Source organism: Fistularia commersonii, chromosome 11, assembly GCF_037954325.1.
Source record: "Fistularia commersonii isolate RoL2024-O1a breed Wild chromosome 11, RoL_Fcom_v1.0, whole genome shotgun sequence".
NCBI classification, from domain to species: Eukaryota; Metazoa; Chordata; class Actinopteri; order Syngnathiformes; family Fistulariidae; genus Fistularia; species Fistularia commersonii.
Genome location: NC_141294.1, coordinates 7156779 through 7172478, shown reverse-complemented (window position 1 = coordinate 7172478; position 15700 = coordinate 7156779). Strand labels below are relative to the sequence as shown.

Below are 15700 nucleotides of genomic sequence, written 5' to 3'. Positions count from 1 at the left end.
GGTGCGGCGACCAACACCTGAGGAAACCTTTTTTTCCGACTGCATTTGAACGCAACCCGAGCGCAGCTGCGAGTCCAGCGGGAGCGGAGGGCGCAACCAGCATAGGCGCAGATCCGCGAACGGCGGCGGCGGCGGCTCGGAGGAGCGATACGACGCAGAAATACACACACGGGGTCTTTTCCGTAAACGCTTGCGTGGGCGAGGCTTTTGACAACAAGGCGTGGGTTGTGCCAGCACGTGTCCCAGCCTCAGGATCCGAATCGAGACTCAGGAAGCTTCCGCACCGAGGCCAGGTAGGTCTCCTCTGTCCTCCTTAGTCCCCATCACTTTACGCGTCTAAACATCACACGCGTCTAAAATGTCAATTCCGACCTGTCTGGGCGTGCACGAAATATCATGCATTAGATATTACCTTGCGATTCTTCGTTAAAAGCTGTAACCACGATAGTATTGTCGGATGAATTCACAACAATAATATGTTTTGTTTACCTTTGACTCAAGCCATACTGATTAGTATTTGTTTAAATCGACGAAGGTCCTCATCATATCTCTACTTTTAGTTACCACCTTAGTATTTTTTTCTTTGCCACCACACCACCGTGTGTTCTTATTTTACCCCCCCCCCCCAACTCCCCCATGTACCAAAAACACACTGGTTATTTATCAGGCCATGAGCAGCTGTATGATGCCCTATGATTTCTGATCCACACACCCCAGCCCAGCCACCCCCTGGAAACAGAGGTTGTCTGTGTCAAACAGTGAGAGATTTTTTCTTTTTTTTTTTTTTTTTTTTTTCCACCGGGCAGGTTTGTTTAGTGAGTGTGTTTCTGCCTCAGTGTTCAACAATGAAGCTTTGATCCGTGCTGGCTGGAATGCCACCAAGATCTTGATCTGTGAAGACTGCTAATCACTGAATAGGCCGCTCCACACCGAGAGGAGCTCTCAGCACACAGGGGCCTTTTGATTAATAAACAGCTCAACAGGAGGATTGTTTTGAGAAAAAGAAAAAAAAAGAGAAGCTCAATTTCTGGTCATTGGTGATGACTCCAGTCATTTTTTTTTAAACACCACTGCTGACAGGAAGTTTCTGGTTGAGACCTTTTTTCTTCTAAATTGATGCAATTGTTCAACAAGTGTCGACCCATTAACCTTCTCCAGGCAGATGTTGCAGATTTGCGACAGCCAAAGATCAGATTTTTCCTGCAACTACAACTTAATTTGAGCCTGAGAGGGTTAAACCTGTGTACATCGGTTGGTAATGTTCAGTCACTTACAGACAACCATGAGATACTGATGAACTTCACAAATAATGATAGATCATACTGCCTCTCGGCTACAGTGCCAAAGATGGATTACGGGGAATGTTTTTTTTAAATAGGTCCCAGTCTGAACAACAAAAGTCAGTGCAGCCTTGCATAAAACCTGCAGCCAGTCTATTTTTACAGAAGATGTTGACACCTGTGGTTGCATAAAGATGCATCTAATTGGATGGAAGCCCATGGGAAAGTCATCTAACTAAATAGACACAAATATTTTTCTCATGAATACTAATATCAATCACATGTCCTGTGTTTTCATCATTGCACCATGGTGAAAGTCTTGTGAAATGTTGAACTATTATTACTCCAACTGCAGTCTCAGAGGAGCAAAGAAAAAAAAACAACAGGAAGAAAAATGTCTCACTACTGACATTTTCCCTCATTCATGGTACAAGAATTCCCACGTCAATTGAAGATTTTTTTTTTTTTTCATTTTTACCAATCAGTAATTTCATTGTACCGTGGTCAGAATAAAGAATATCAGAGGAAAAATAGGTCACCCAAATAAGAAATGAAGTGTAAGAACTAGTTGAAGTCTTGGTCCCTCAACGCTCCCAATGCTGCAGTGGAGTGAGCTGCACCAAATGTTGTGTAATGGTTGAAACTGTGCTTGTATTATTTTTTTATTTTGATTGAAGGAAATGAAAAAGCAGATTCATGTTTTATGTTTCTCATCTCTGGTTTAACCTCAGAAAAGAGCTGTCATTCATCATGTTTTTTTTTTCAAGTTTTGGTGTTATTTTCTTGTTTCACTTATAATAATTTTGAAGAAAAACCTTTTTCAATTTTCCCACTAGTCTGCTACCAGTGATGATATCTGTTCCCATCCCTTTTGGGGCTGCTTCTGCAGGACAGCACTGACTGACAGCATTGTGAATTGACAACTGCAGCCAACTCAGCCTGCAGTAGCAGGAGCACAGACCATGACGGTGCAGAAATACATTGCACTTTGCTGCAGAAGCTCCATTATCAATTATCTGCATGTGTGCCACCACTGATCGATAGTACATAACAAGTAGAGTAACATTTGGGACAGTATTGGTAATGTAATTGATCCAACAACTTCCAGCTACCCTGCCAACTGTACCAGCCTGTTTAAACTGAGAATACTTCTGTGGCAATAATGTGTGATTTCAACAGATTTTTTTTTACCACCACCATGTCCTTGGTGACCTTGTACCATATCCAACCACAGCAAATCCCAGATTATGCTGCTATTATCCCCCATTTATTTTTAGATTGGGCAAAATCAAAGCATTGATTTTTGAGTTTGGTGTTCCCAGTCCATTTTTAAGATCAGAGGCCTCCTCTCCTACGATTGCTGTGATCACCAAAGTAACGTCTGTCAACTAAAAGTAGTAGTAACAAATTATGTTTGTGCTTGCGGCTATAATTTAACAATGTTCACAATAGCTACATTTACCCTTGGCTCCACAGAGGTTCATTGTGTTAGGTGGTCATCAACTAGTTAAACACAAATACACACCAACGACTGTAAATTGTTAAAAAATGTGACTCACTGCCTAGGTCATATCAGACATCCCTGTCCCCAGTGACAGTTGGCCAGATGAACATATATTATTTTCATATTTTTAAACTTCTTTTTTCAGAATATATGTAACACCAGTAGGTTTCATAAAAAAGAGACACATGAATGACTCAACTTTAAATCTTGGCCAGTCTTTTATCGGGAAAAAATGACTTAATGCTCCTCTTTGTGTATTTACTTTATACTTCATACTACCCGGCATTCACTGCGAACAGCAAAGAAATAATTTCATTGTGCAAGGGAACACTGTATTATACATTGTGCATGCCACAGGAAACACATTAATTCTTGAACCTTTACCCAGTTGACATTTGAGTGTTGGATTATTTAAGTGTTTAAGTCTCTGGACTAAGGACAGGCTCAAGGAAGCAATGGATCTTCCTTGAACTGTGTGTGATACCTGTTTCAGTCTCAATGACAAGTTGCTCAATTGAAACAGATGATTTGTCTCTGTAGAATTTAGAAGGCCTAAAGAGAGTTGGACATTATTATCAGTGGACCTTCACAAACAAAGGCCTCTGGGGCACAAGAGTTACTGTTCCTTATCCAACAGATGCTGCTATATCTCTGTGTTCTGTTAGTTTTCTACCTCAACGTGCTGCTTCAGACACTTTCCCCAAGGTTCCTTAACTCTGGTACGGGGTCAAACATAATCCGTAACGCCAATGAGTTATACTCACGCTAGGTTAAGGCTGGTAATGAGCACAAAAACTAACACTAATGTGTTGCCCTGCAACTAAAACAAATGATCTCCTGAAAGAGAACCAATATGATATCCGCAGTTGATAGACGTGTTCTCTAACCTCCAGGAAACCAGTAGTTCCCTTCAGCTCTTCAGGTGTTTTGTTTTTTTTCTAGGCTTTTGGCTCGAGTGAACGACACTCCATGTCTATAATGTTACAAAACCCACTGTGTTTTTGCTGGCTTGGAGTGTGAGGACCAACTTTACTAAATCCTGAAAGGAATCTTCATTGCATCAAAGGTTGCTGGGAAAGTCACCAGACACATTCTCAGCTCCTCATCACCAGGGAGGGAAGCTCTGGCTCTGATAATTGATATTTTGTAGTCATGGGGGTCAGATTCGTTAGGTCTGCTACACACGGTTTTCCTTGTGCAAAGATAAATGTAACATTGCATCACAGTAGGGATACATTGCATTACTTTGGTTTCCTTGTTTTTATAACGGTCAGCAGTGACAACTCATAATAATTTATCTCTCATGGGGAAATTTATACTCTGTTATTAACCACTGATGAACCATTAGCAGTATACTGTCGGGCAGTCAGGGGTTCAGTGTCTTGCTCAACAACACTTTGACACAATAGGAGGAGCCGGGGACTGAACCAGGAATGTTTGGTTCCAAAGATGATTGCGCCACGCCGCCCGCAATGAGCATCTGGGTTTAAAACAAATTACCTTTCAATAAGGTGTTTGCACTTTTTTTCTCTCCAGCTTCCTCCCACAGACCAAAAGTAGGTGAATCAAAAACTAAACATTCCCTGCGTGTGAATTAGAGAGAGCGAACGGCTTTGAATGTCTCTTTATGCGACCCTGTGGTCACCTGGTGTCTGGTCAGTGCACCCCACTTGTCTAAAGGGAAACACTCTCCACACTGTCGTCTGTCATGTCTCAGCAGGACCGTAAATCACTAATACAGAAACACGAAAATATAACCATAGCTTATCCATCATGCCCCCCCCCCCCATCCTTTGGGAATTTGCTGCAGCACCAATTTCTAAAAAAAAACCAGCAACAGTTAACTCTAAGCTGTACTGATGAGCCAGTATTTACCGTGTTTATAAAATGATAAATGATCGGCCCCTCCGGCTCTGAATAAGCGAAGAGTTGCTCAATAACTATATGCTTAGTAAACAAAGGCGCTAGACTTTGGCCTCAAAATTACAGCCATTTATGGAGTATCAACAGAGTGTGACTAATACACATGACTTAAAAAAATGACACTTCATGGAACACACCACTTCAAACATTGACCAATCTGTCTCAGGTAACAAGACAGTGACACTCCTGGAAAAATTAAACTCATTTGAGGGGGTTAGAAGAAGGACTGGCTGCACTCCTGTGAACTCCCGGAACCTGCATCTACTCACAACAGACAAATAAAAAATTGCTGTTTTTCCTGGATTTTTCAGAAAAGTGATGGCTTCAGCTCTCCTCCTTCGCCACCAGAAGGTCTAAGAACGGCGTGACACTATCTTCCTTCCTTCTCTACGTTGCCCCCCAGTATGGCCAACATGACTCCCATGCTCAGCTGTGGTGCGGGGGATTCTGTGTCCGGGGGTCTTGAGGCTGTTTCGGAGGTCTTCTGCAAGCTGTGCCTGAATGAGCAGCCTTTCACCGCCACCAGAGAACTGCAGAACTGCAACTGTGTCTTCTGTACAGCAGTAAGTAGAGACAAATATGCACCTAAGAGAATTTCATAATATAATTTACAAATGTGTTTTTGCCAGTTACCATGACATTGTCAAGTGCTGCAGTTCAGTGTACATTTCTTTTAGTCACTTTGTGTGGGTGGTTAACTTGGAAAAAACTTGGTCCGGCAGTAAACTTGGATAAGGAAATTTGGACAAATCCCCAGCTATTAAATGACACGGAATGGGATACCCCTCTTTATTGCCGCACCACTTCCTGCTGGAAGATCTAAAAATAGATTATATATTTTATAGCTCCAGTGAGAACTAGACGACCTGCCTGTTTTCTCTTAGAGTGATTTTGTCTGATGGTTATCAGTTTCTATCATGACATTGAATTGAAAAAGTTTTCTTTTATGTAAAAAATTTCGGGGGAATAAAAGTTGTGGCAACTTGTTGCTGAAGTTGAGAAGAAGACTTTGAAATGTCATATTAATATGAAATCATTAAGAAAACAACAAGATTTGATATCATTTTGATATTAATGCTGTTCTGGGCACAGTGGCTCAATAATACTGGCATTACATGGAATACAGGAATTAATCTCTGTCCACACAGTCAAAGTAGTATATCATATTGGTCATATTGGTAAAACACGCATACATACACTGTAGTCTTGCAAAAACAGGAGGAAATGCTCATTGATAACTTTGCTTATCAGTTGGACTTCATCATTTACAGTAAAACTCATGTGTTGGTTTTGCTTTCCTTTGCGTGATTAGTTGATGATCAGAATACTGTGGAAAATCGAATGGCACATGATCAGTAAAAATATGAATGGTGTTAATCGCTTTTGGGCATTCCAGGAATTAAATGGCAGGTTTATCTTGAATCTATCAAAGTCAAATGATGTTATTTTCTGTTCCTCAAAACTCTCTATCATTACAAAATGTTAATGCAGTTTCCTCTTACCATCTACTTCATCATATCCGAGCTAACATATGACTTTTTAGTGCTCATAACAAACTCATGACTATACAAAATTCTTGGAGGTCAGCAGTCCATTTTCCGTCTCCTTCTTTGCTTTCACATTTGCCAAGCCATGTTTTGAGAAGTGTGTGAGCAAGTATGTGTGAAAACCTGTTCTGTTTCTCTCCAGTGTCTGCAGCAATATGTTCAGCTGGCAATTGTGGAGGGTGGAGGGGCGCCCATCACTTGCCCAGATCAAGCCTGTAAAAAGATGGGAGTGCTCCTGGACTCGGAGGTATGCCTTGCAGGGATAAAATCTGCTGTATATAGGGCAGAAGTGAAACCAAAAATAGAGTTTAGTCTGTCAAAAGTCAGTAAAAGCAGTGGGGATTCATAAACATTTACTCCGCTAAATGCCCATTTTATCAAAATAAATGAAATTTGAAGTAACCCCATTCACCATTTGTTACCCAGTGGGTACAAGAAATTTAGAAGTAAAAAAAACATTGTGAAGTCAATGTTTGCAAATTCTGGAGGACAAAGCTATGGAGGGACAACTTATAAAAGTGCCACACACATCCTGTTTTTAAGGGAGTTGTTGTTGCTTTTGGTTATTCTAAGTGAAACGAGGTCATGTGAACAGCGAAACTGCACAACTGATTCTTCACAAACAAATGGAAATCTTGTTGCTGAGGTCCTTTATTGTAATATTTTTTTTAACAGCAAAGCCAGAAAAGCCTCTCTAACTGGTGCTCATTGAATTTAAATCTTAATGAGGTTTCATCTCATGATGTCATCCAATTAACCATCACATGAATCAGTCATACAGTAGATATTAAAATGTGTGGAGTTACCTTTATATAATAATAATGTCAATTTATTATTGTTATTGTTGTTTACTACACATCGATTATGTTGGCAATAAAATTATTTGTTTGCTAAATTATCGAGAGTATTATCAAATAGGGTAATTTTGATGCCAGGATAAAACCTTTTTTTCTTTTACTTTTTAAAGTAAATGTAGGTACTTTAAAATGCATTTCTGCTTAGCAAATCATCAGTCCGTAAGCTTTGGTCAAGAACAGGAGTCGGCAACCTTCAACACCCAAAGAGCCATTTGGACACGGTTTCCACAGAAAAGAAAACACTAGGAGCCGCAATTACTTTTTGACATCTAAAATAAAGGTACCACTGTATATATTGCTTTTTATTACCTCTACACTTTGTATAAACAAGTGTGTAGTGTGTTGCTTATGAAATCCCTAAAGTGCTACAGAGAAAATTAAATTTTATTTATGTAATGAACACATTTTGAACATTTGGAGCTTTGGGTTTTCCGAGCGTGTAGCGGAGCCTTGACCTGAATTTTAAAAACAAATTGGGAAAAAAATCACTGTCAGTAAACAATAAAAAATAAGTATTTGCAAAATATCTTCATAAATATTTATTGTACCAGGTTAATGGGACTTCTGCTCCAGAATTTCTGCGCACAGCGTCTGCAAATCAGGGCTATACCGGCTGGCGGGTATAACGGCTTCTGCAAGTGTGATGTTTATTTTGAGAGTCAAAAAATAATGAATGTAATTTTATTTTAATATTTCAAGATCCCAATAATCTTCCAATTTAGAACAATTTACGCATGGGGCTCCGGAGCCGTGGGTTGCCGACCTCTGGTCTAGAAAGTTTGGCATCCACTGGTTAGAATGTGATGCATTCCATACTTTTATTCCCTTCCCTCTGCTGTTAGAGAAACATATGAAAGATATTGCGTGTGTGTGCGTGCGTGTGTGTGTGTGTGTGCGTGTGTGTGTGTGTGCATGCGTGCGCATGTGTGTGTACAACTAGCATGTAGCTGTTTCAACTCTTAATCACATTTTTCTTCGGACAATCTACTTGTGGGAGACTGTAAAACTAAATAACACTTCGTAACCAAGTATAACGATTCAGTGTATCTCTTCCTCCACCCTTGCCCTCTGTGAATGTTGTAGCCCTAAATCTTGAGATGTGACTAAAACGTCTCTCTCTGCGGTTGTAGATTGCCAGTTTGGCCCAGGCGGATCAGGCGGAGCTGTATCAGCGTTTGAAGTTTGAGAGAGGTAGGTATTGTTTAGCACTCTTGTGCCGGCTGACAGACTGTAATCTATTTGCAGGGGTAATACACCAAGCATCCCTGCCGAGTAAAGAGCTCCACATGCCTGGAATATTATGGTGCCAGCAACGTTTTTTTTTATTCTATCGCCTCACCCAGGAGGTTACTGAAGCTCTAACTTTAATATCTTCAGCAGCGGCGAAAATGTGATAACACATTCCACAGGATCTGGTACATTTGAGGCAATAAAAGTAATGAGTTACAATGTTTACTAAACCAGTCTCATAATATTTTTTGGTTTGGTGAAAGTATATTGCCAATGATATTTAATATTTCTAAAGAGTTTGCTGTACTGCGATTAATGTCTAGTTGCTATGAGGTCCAGTTACACAATAAAATTGTTTGTTTTTTTCATTTATTATACAATACACAAGGCTAAGACCTCAGGTTTTATCTGGTACATTATTACTACCGGTATATATTTTCTCTCTATAGATTCAAATTATGAATAATTTATTGATTCCTATATGCAACTCACTACAGTGCTATATCCAAAAACCTGTTCTGTATTACAAATTTGACCAAGCTCTTCAAAAGCTTAATGGAGGGATAATTCTTTTTACTGTTTTTTTGTGAATTTCTAATCACCATATTCTGAAAAAAAATAGCATAATAAACTATTTGTTGGGTCAATATCTTCTAATACCAACTTACTATTGAGAAAGCAAATAATGCCTGCAGATAAATTTGTAATAATGCCTTATCTTTACTGTGCAGGAGTGAAACTTGACCCCAACAAGGCATGGTGTCCCGTGCTTGAATGCCAGGCAGTGTGTAACTTGCAGCTGAGCTCTGAGAACCAGCCCTCTGCTGTTCCCTGCCTGACCTGCCATACCATCTTCTGTTCCGTGTGCAGAGGACCCTGGCAGGATGTTCATACCTGCCCTGAGCACCAGCCCATGATGTTCCAGACACTTTCCCACAGCAGGTCAGTCCGGCGGCCTGTTGGTTAAGGCTCCCTGGAGCCACAGAGTCTGCTCAGGAAAAGAGTTTGTTGTGGACACATGGAAACTACTGTAAACAAACCAAAATGGCGATTGGATTACTCGGTCTTTCTTGACTACGGACCATACTACTGTGGGAGGAAGCCCATGCAGAAACGTCCCCTTGTCAAAATCAAACCAGGGTCCTTCACTGGGTCACCATACCACCCCATAGGTGGCAAAGGTTACCTCAAGTTTTGATGAGCTAGTTGCATTACATGTGTTTTCTTAAAAAAATGTTTAGAATTAAATGAAGACAAGGTTTTTATTATTATAAGCCCTGTTAGTCGAGGACATTTTATTTGAATTTCATCGAATTAAGGCACACTTTTCTGATGAGTATGCAAATTTTCATGGTTAAATACCCCGTTTGTAGCGATTGCGTCTAAGGTGTTAACTTCTATAAGTTTACTGTCTGTTAATTTCTGAAAAATAGTAACAAGGTAGCAAGACCTTGTGATCATATTACAATAAGTGTTACACTTTAATGTAATACAATAACAGTCCACCGTGAAAAAAGGTAAAAATATTACGTTTTATGTATAATTAAAATTGAAAAACAACCATCTGGCATCAGACTATGCTTCTATAAGCTGAAATATGAAACTGAAGGAACAAGGCCAAAACTCTGGGGGGGCTTTTGGTGTTCTCCATCTGTCAGTCCTGCCCTTCAGCTGAATGAAAAAGATAATTTATGGATTGATCGTGCCATGTTCCCCAGCAGTGCCCTCAGTGTAGTCCCTGTTGTAGTGCTAAACTACATGTATGCTGCCGCCCTGCCAGACTGACTGATGTCATTGGGGAGCCACTGAGTTATACTGGAATGCCATTGTCTCAATGCCAAAGGGAGGAGGTGGAGGAGGATGGGCACCTCGCCAACTTGTTCTTATTATACTGTAGCGGAGCAGTGAGCTGTAGATGATGGAGCAGGCGCGACGGGAGACAAGCAAGATCAACCCGAGTGTTTTTTTTTTCTAGCTGGAAACATGATACATGTTGGCCTAAGGGTTTAGGGATCAACTGATGATTCTTTTACATTAGCTAATGTCACATTTTTGAGAAATACACATTACATTTCTGAACGCACTTTGAAAACAATTTTTTCCAAATGTACCCATGAGTTACACTTGCTATTTTAAACACAATCGTCACACGTGAGGCTCGACTGCATGTCTATCTGTCATGGAGGATCTTTTGGCTTTCATACATTTTACCTGGTATTTGGGGCATGGTTTTCTCCTTCTCAAGTTGAGGCTGAGGATGCAGCTCGTCTCAACTTGTACAGTTTGTAAATCCCCCTGTGGCAAACAGGGATTTATTTAGACCTGTAAAAAAATAAAAAGCATTTTGGCAAAATGGCAGTTAACAGATGGAAGCAGTGACATGGTTGACTCTCTTCCAATTTAAAAGAACATGTCTACCAGGACTTCTAAAAGTTACTAAATAATATGCTATATTTAGGATTATTTTATCTGTGCGCATCAATATAAAGGCTTCGAATAGCAGTTTGAAAACTCCTACACTTTTTAAATCCCCTGCTGTTCTGAAATGAAATGAAGCCAGTATATCCTGGATATCTGACAATCATTGTTATGGGACTTTGAAACAACTCCTATTATGTCCAGCAGGTTGAGCAGGGGAATTATATTGGTAATATCCTGAAATATCCTCCCTTTGAATGAAACATGCTCTCTGTCCTCTGTGCAGAATGAGAGGTATAGACAATGAATGAATGAATGGAATTAATGTCTTTGCCTGAACTTCAGTAACGAGTACCTTATTTAAAGTTATTTTCCTTGGTCGAGACAATTATATTTTGAGATAGTCTGGCTGACTTTCACACACCTTTCACAAGCAGATTATGTGATACAGCGTTATGCATGGCAGTCAGCATAAACTAATATTCTTAACCTGCTTTCCAATGACACTGGATTCCTTTCCAGAATATGGGAAAGTGAAGGAATAGCACTAGTTTTCATGGAAAAGCTGAATAATTTTTTTCCAGATAGAACTGATAGGGACTTTGGCAAAAAAAAAAAACATAAAGAAAAAATAAAAAAAATTGTCCTATCATTCCTAATTTTGAATGAAAACACATGGTGACACCTTTTAGTCAGTGCTTGCAAGTTGGATGTCATGTGGTCAAAAAGTTCTGAATCCCTCTGCAAGCATTTACCTCAACTTTTTTGATAGGAATTATTGGAAGGGCTAATTTACTTTTTACTAATTTACCAGTTTAGTTTCAAATACTCATCATTTGATTTCAATAATGAATGACACAACTCATTCAAAGACTTGCTTTCCCAGCCCAGCTGTTCTACGCATCAGCCCTGTTTTCCATCCCTGCCCTAGCAGGGGGCCTCAAAACATGCCGGATCAGTACTGACTTTTAAATGAGATCTGCGATCCGTTGTCCTTCCCTTGATACATGGATCTTTCCATGTTACAGTACTTCAGAAGTATCTCCCTGATACTCTTGATTCCCAAAATAATAACCCAGTTCAAAGTGAGGACTGACCCTTTACGCCACTGCTAAATAAAGATTTCACACTCTGCCTGCAGACCCCTGGGCTCTTCATGGCTCCAATTCCCAGCTTGTTCATATCAACTGCATATTTCATGTATTATGTCCTTCTTCTCCATTCTCAGGGCTCACTCTGACAGTGAGGCAGACATGCCTATCAAGCAGTGTCCAATGTGTGGGATCTACATTGAGAGGAACCAGGGTTGTGCACAGATGCTGTGTAAGAGCTGCAAACACACATTCTGCTGGTATTGTCTCCAGAACCTGGATGTGAGTCTGTCTCCTAAATGCTTCCCTTTTGTTTTGGAATATGTTCTTTCACAGTGAGGCTGATTTCTTTTTTATTTACATGAACAAATATATGCTTGTAGGGTGACATTTTCCTGAGGCACTATGATAAGGGACCATGCAGAAACAAGCTGGGCCATTCCAGGGCCTCTGTTATGTGGAACAGGACGCAGGTGAGCCCACCCAGCAGCTCGCAAGGGCCAACACTATTCCCTCGCGAGTGTGCACTGATACTTTCATGTCTGAGAAAATCACAGTGTGCAGAATCAACTATCCACAAGCAGTATATTTTTACCAGGTTCCGTGTAAACTCTGACGTCTTACTTGCAGTTAAAGATCTGGACGTCATCCAAGCAGCTCTGCTTGGTAGTCGGATAAAATACCGGCCAGTGACAATATTACAGCAATATTACAGCCCGGACAGAACAGTAAATCCTGAGTAATCGCTTTTATTTGGAATGCAAACAAAGGCTGAAAAGAATGTGTCGTTCAAGTCTCATTTATTTTCAGGCTTCATTTATTGCTGAAAAAGGGGGCCAGACCAAAGATTCTTTGCATTGCGCCAACTGTGATTCCAAGCTCAGTCATACTCCTGATTGTGTCTTGGTAACATGGGACACGTTGCTAGGTGTCAGCACAGTCGAAGTACACGACACGCTAGTTGCAAAAGAAACTTTGATAAACGGGCTTGCACCCTCACCTAACAGGTTCTATCAGTTTTAAAACCGGCTTCTTCAAGATCCCTGCTGCTGTGACTCTGCTTTTCAAAAGCACTTCTGGTGCTTTGTTTTTAACACCTATTTCAGGAGACAGCGTTATGTACCGCAGAACACAGTTTTATTTCAATGCCTGATGAGATTGAATTTTTCTGCATAGGGTGTTTCTTACACGACTTTCAGTCAAAAAACAAACACATTGTTCATGTATTAAAGGTGAGGCAGAGAGTATGATGTCATGGACCAACTTGTTCTTCTAGGCACAAAATTAAGAGCCAATCAGGACATAGGGGGTGGGACTAAGTCTATGTCTCTGTCACTGATTGGCTGGTAGGCAGAACCATCAGGGTTCCCCTGTCAAATCGGTGCTGCAGAAAATGATGTTGCATTCATGGTCACTTGGATCCTTGTGTGTCAGAACAAGACAAACACTGTACAATTTTTATTAGAGGGCATCTGCGTTTCTTGATTTTTCAAGTGAAGATATAACATTACAGACTCAAGACCAGAGTATTATTGACAAATACAAAATGCTTTTTTGGTCTTCGAATGTTTGAGGTCTACTTTTGTTCCCTCATACATGTGATCAATTACATTAAATTTAACTAATATGAATATTGGTCAACATTACACCGTTTCAAGTATGTAGGTCAGCCAACAGAAAAAGCTCTGCTCGGTCTGCCAAAGTGCTCCAGGTCATCTCAGAGATGTTAGGTAAAGGGGTTTATCAGTCTAATGACACTGTCACAATAGCAAGTGTGAGTAAAGAATAAACAAAAAGCCAATACAGTTTAGTACTTTGGCAAAAAATAACTACACTGTCACTTTGCACTGATTCTGTGATAACTGATATATTTAAAGATATTAGTCTTTGACTCTGTGAAAGGAAAAGGAAGCAGAAATAATGCATTTATTTACTGCAATGGGATATTACCTTTTCAACTGAGATGAAAAAAGGTAGTTCTTTCAAATGTATATTTTTATGTGGCTCGAAATGGCAATGTAACTTCTACCTGAATAAAATCCACCGGGCATACTTGAGAAATTAGCAACAAAGTATTTTGATACCAGCTGACTACCCAACATCAGTATACTTAACCAAAATTGTATTAAGTTAAAAAATATTTATTTTGAAATCTGTTTTAACTAAGAGTAATATGCTTTGCGCAGCTGATGGTGGCAGCATTACACTTTCAAGCAGTTTGTCAGTTATAAAAAAAAAAAAAGCACCAGTTATAAAGCAAAAGCATTTAATCTGCTAATGAAATGTTCAATATACCCCACCTGGGTAGCCCTTTGTGAAATGTGTGAATGTGCAGAGCCACTCAGTTTGAAAGTTGCGTAATGTATTTCTCCCTGTGTCCCCTAAGGTGGTGGGTATTTTGGTGGGGGTCAGTATCATCGTGCTGGTTACCTCACCGCTGCTCCTGCTGGCCTCACCCTGCATCCTATGCTGCATCTGCAAGCCCTGCAGAGGAAAGAAGAAAAAGAAGAAGAAGAAGAGAAAGGACACCACCCAGTTAGAATCCTCCACATCATAGCAGCTTTGCCTCCACACAACGAGTCAGCTGTCGTTGTATGCCAGCCTTTTCCAGGATTACTCTGGTCTCACTCTGCAGGAGGCATTGAAAGTGCTGTCAGTGGAACAGCATAAACTGACAAAAAAAAAAAAAAAAAAAAAGGAGCGCCTTTCTTTGTGACAGGACCCACCACGGCAGACGGTAGTGGAAAAATAAGAGTGTGCACTTTACATGGGGGAAGTTCCATCAAATGGAGATTTCCCCTGGTGGCTTCAGATGCACAAAAGGAAGTGAGCAGAAGGTGGTGGCTTTGGGGGAGGGTCATTTCATACAGGCTTTTGTTATTGCCCAACTCATACATCATACAAACACCCACACAGTCTCATGTGACCCTCCATGTGCCATAAGTCACAATGCCAAAACAGAGGTGTTAGGTGCTTAAGTGCCTCACTTTACAGTGCCTGGTGCTTAGTTGTGTTTGCTTTGCCTTTCATCGTATCTCGTCTTATGCAAAGGATCTACCAGTATGAAATTGAGACATTGAGAAAAATTCAAGAGATACAAAACATTCTTTCATACTTGGAGCGGGCACTGTATATTCTGTACTTCACTGAACTACCATAGGGCTCAGGTGCACAGGGAACTGTTCTTCTCCATTTGTCTGTGGCTTCCATGTTCCCTCTGTCGAAGACCAAAGGCTCCAAAGGATAATATGAACTTTTCTAAAATGTGTTTATGTACTTCTTGTTTGCGTGTTCTTGGTTATTCTGGTTTTATTTCTATGTTCCTGTTGATAATTTCTGCATCTGACGTTTTTTAAAACCATCATTGTAATTCAAATAAACATAAATGTATCAGATGTGCATCGGATCTGAGCCATTTATCATTTCATGACTTCATTTAAGTATATACACCACATATTGAAATATATTACAAATATTGTCATATTTTGTACATGCACAAGTAATCCAGAGGCACTAGCTACCTGGTAAAGTTGACAATATAATCTTTGGTGGTATTACTTGTAAATGTCAGAAAGGGAGGACACTAAAACTTGCATATTACAATTTAAAATATGATAACAAAGGGGACAAAAACACTTGATAACACCTGTGGTGAATCAATTATCAGAATGATGATATTTTTAAACAAAGCTGATAAACTAAATGAATCAGCAAAAAAAATCAATATCATCTGCCTATCACAATTCCTGGTGAAATTTGGCATCAAATGTTTGTCAAATAACTTCTTTTTTTTAATTGTATTCATGTTTGTTCATAATATTATTATATCCTTTTCCAAGCTACAGATTCT

The 15700-nt window shown here is 39.9% G+C and overlaps 1 protein-coding gene across 2 annotated transcripts; it reads left to right on the top strand.

The window, feature by feature from the left end:
- The first annotated feature begins 56 nt into the window (after positions 1-56).
- rnf144b (ring finger protein 144B) lies at positions 57-15249 on the top strand. 2 transcript variants are annotated; one of them, XM_086154762.1, is made up of 8 exons: positions 57-293; positions 5111-5270; positions 6397-6501; positions 8242-8302; positions 9073-9283; positions 11988-12132; positions 12234-12323; positions 14237-15249. In XM_086154762.1, exons 2-8 carry the CDS (start codon positions 5112-5114, stop codon positions 14405-14407), a joined length of 942 nt encoding a protein of 313 aa, XP_086010888.1. In that variant the 5' UTR covers positions 57-293; position 5111; the 3' UTR covers positions 14408-15249. The 2 variants fall into 2 exon arrangements, with proteins under 2 accessions (XP_086010888.1, XP_086010887.1); XM_086154761.1 differs by having other exon boundaries at positions 60-293; positions 5019-5270.
- The last annotated feature ends 451 nt before the right edge of the window (positions 15250-15700 follow it).

Coding starts and splice junctions, on each gene's coding strand:
- rnf144b (XM_086154762.1), top strand. CDS start 5,112: ATGGCCAACATGACTCCCATGCTCAGCTGTGGTGCGGGGGATTCTGTG. Junction 5,271..6,396: donor ACTGTGTCTTCTGTACAGCA/GTAAGTAGAGAC, acceptor GTTTCTCTCCAG/TGTCTGCAGCAATATGTTCA. Junction 8,303..9,072: donor GCGTTTGAAGTTTGAGAGAG/GTAGGTATTGTT, acceptor TTTACTGTGCAG/GAGTGAAACTTGACCCCAAC.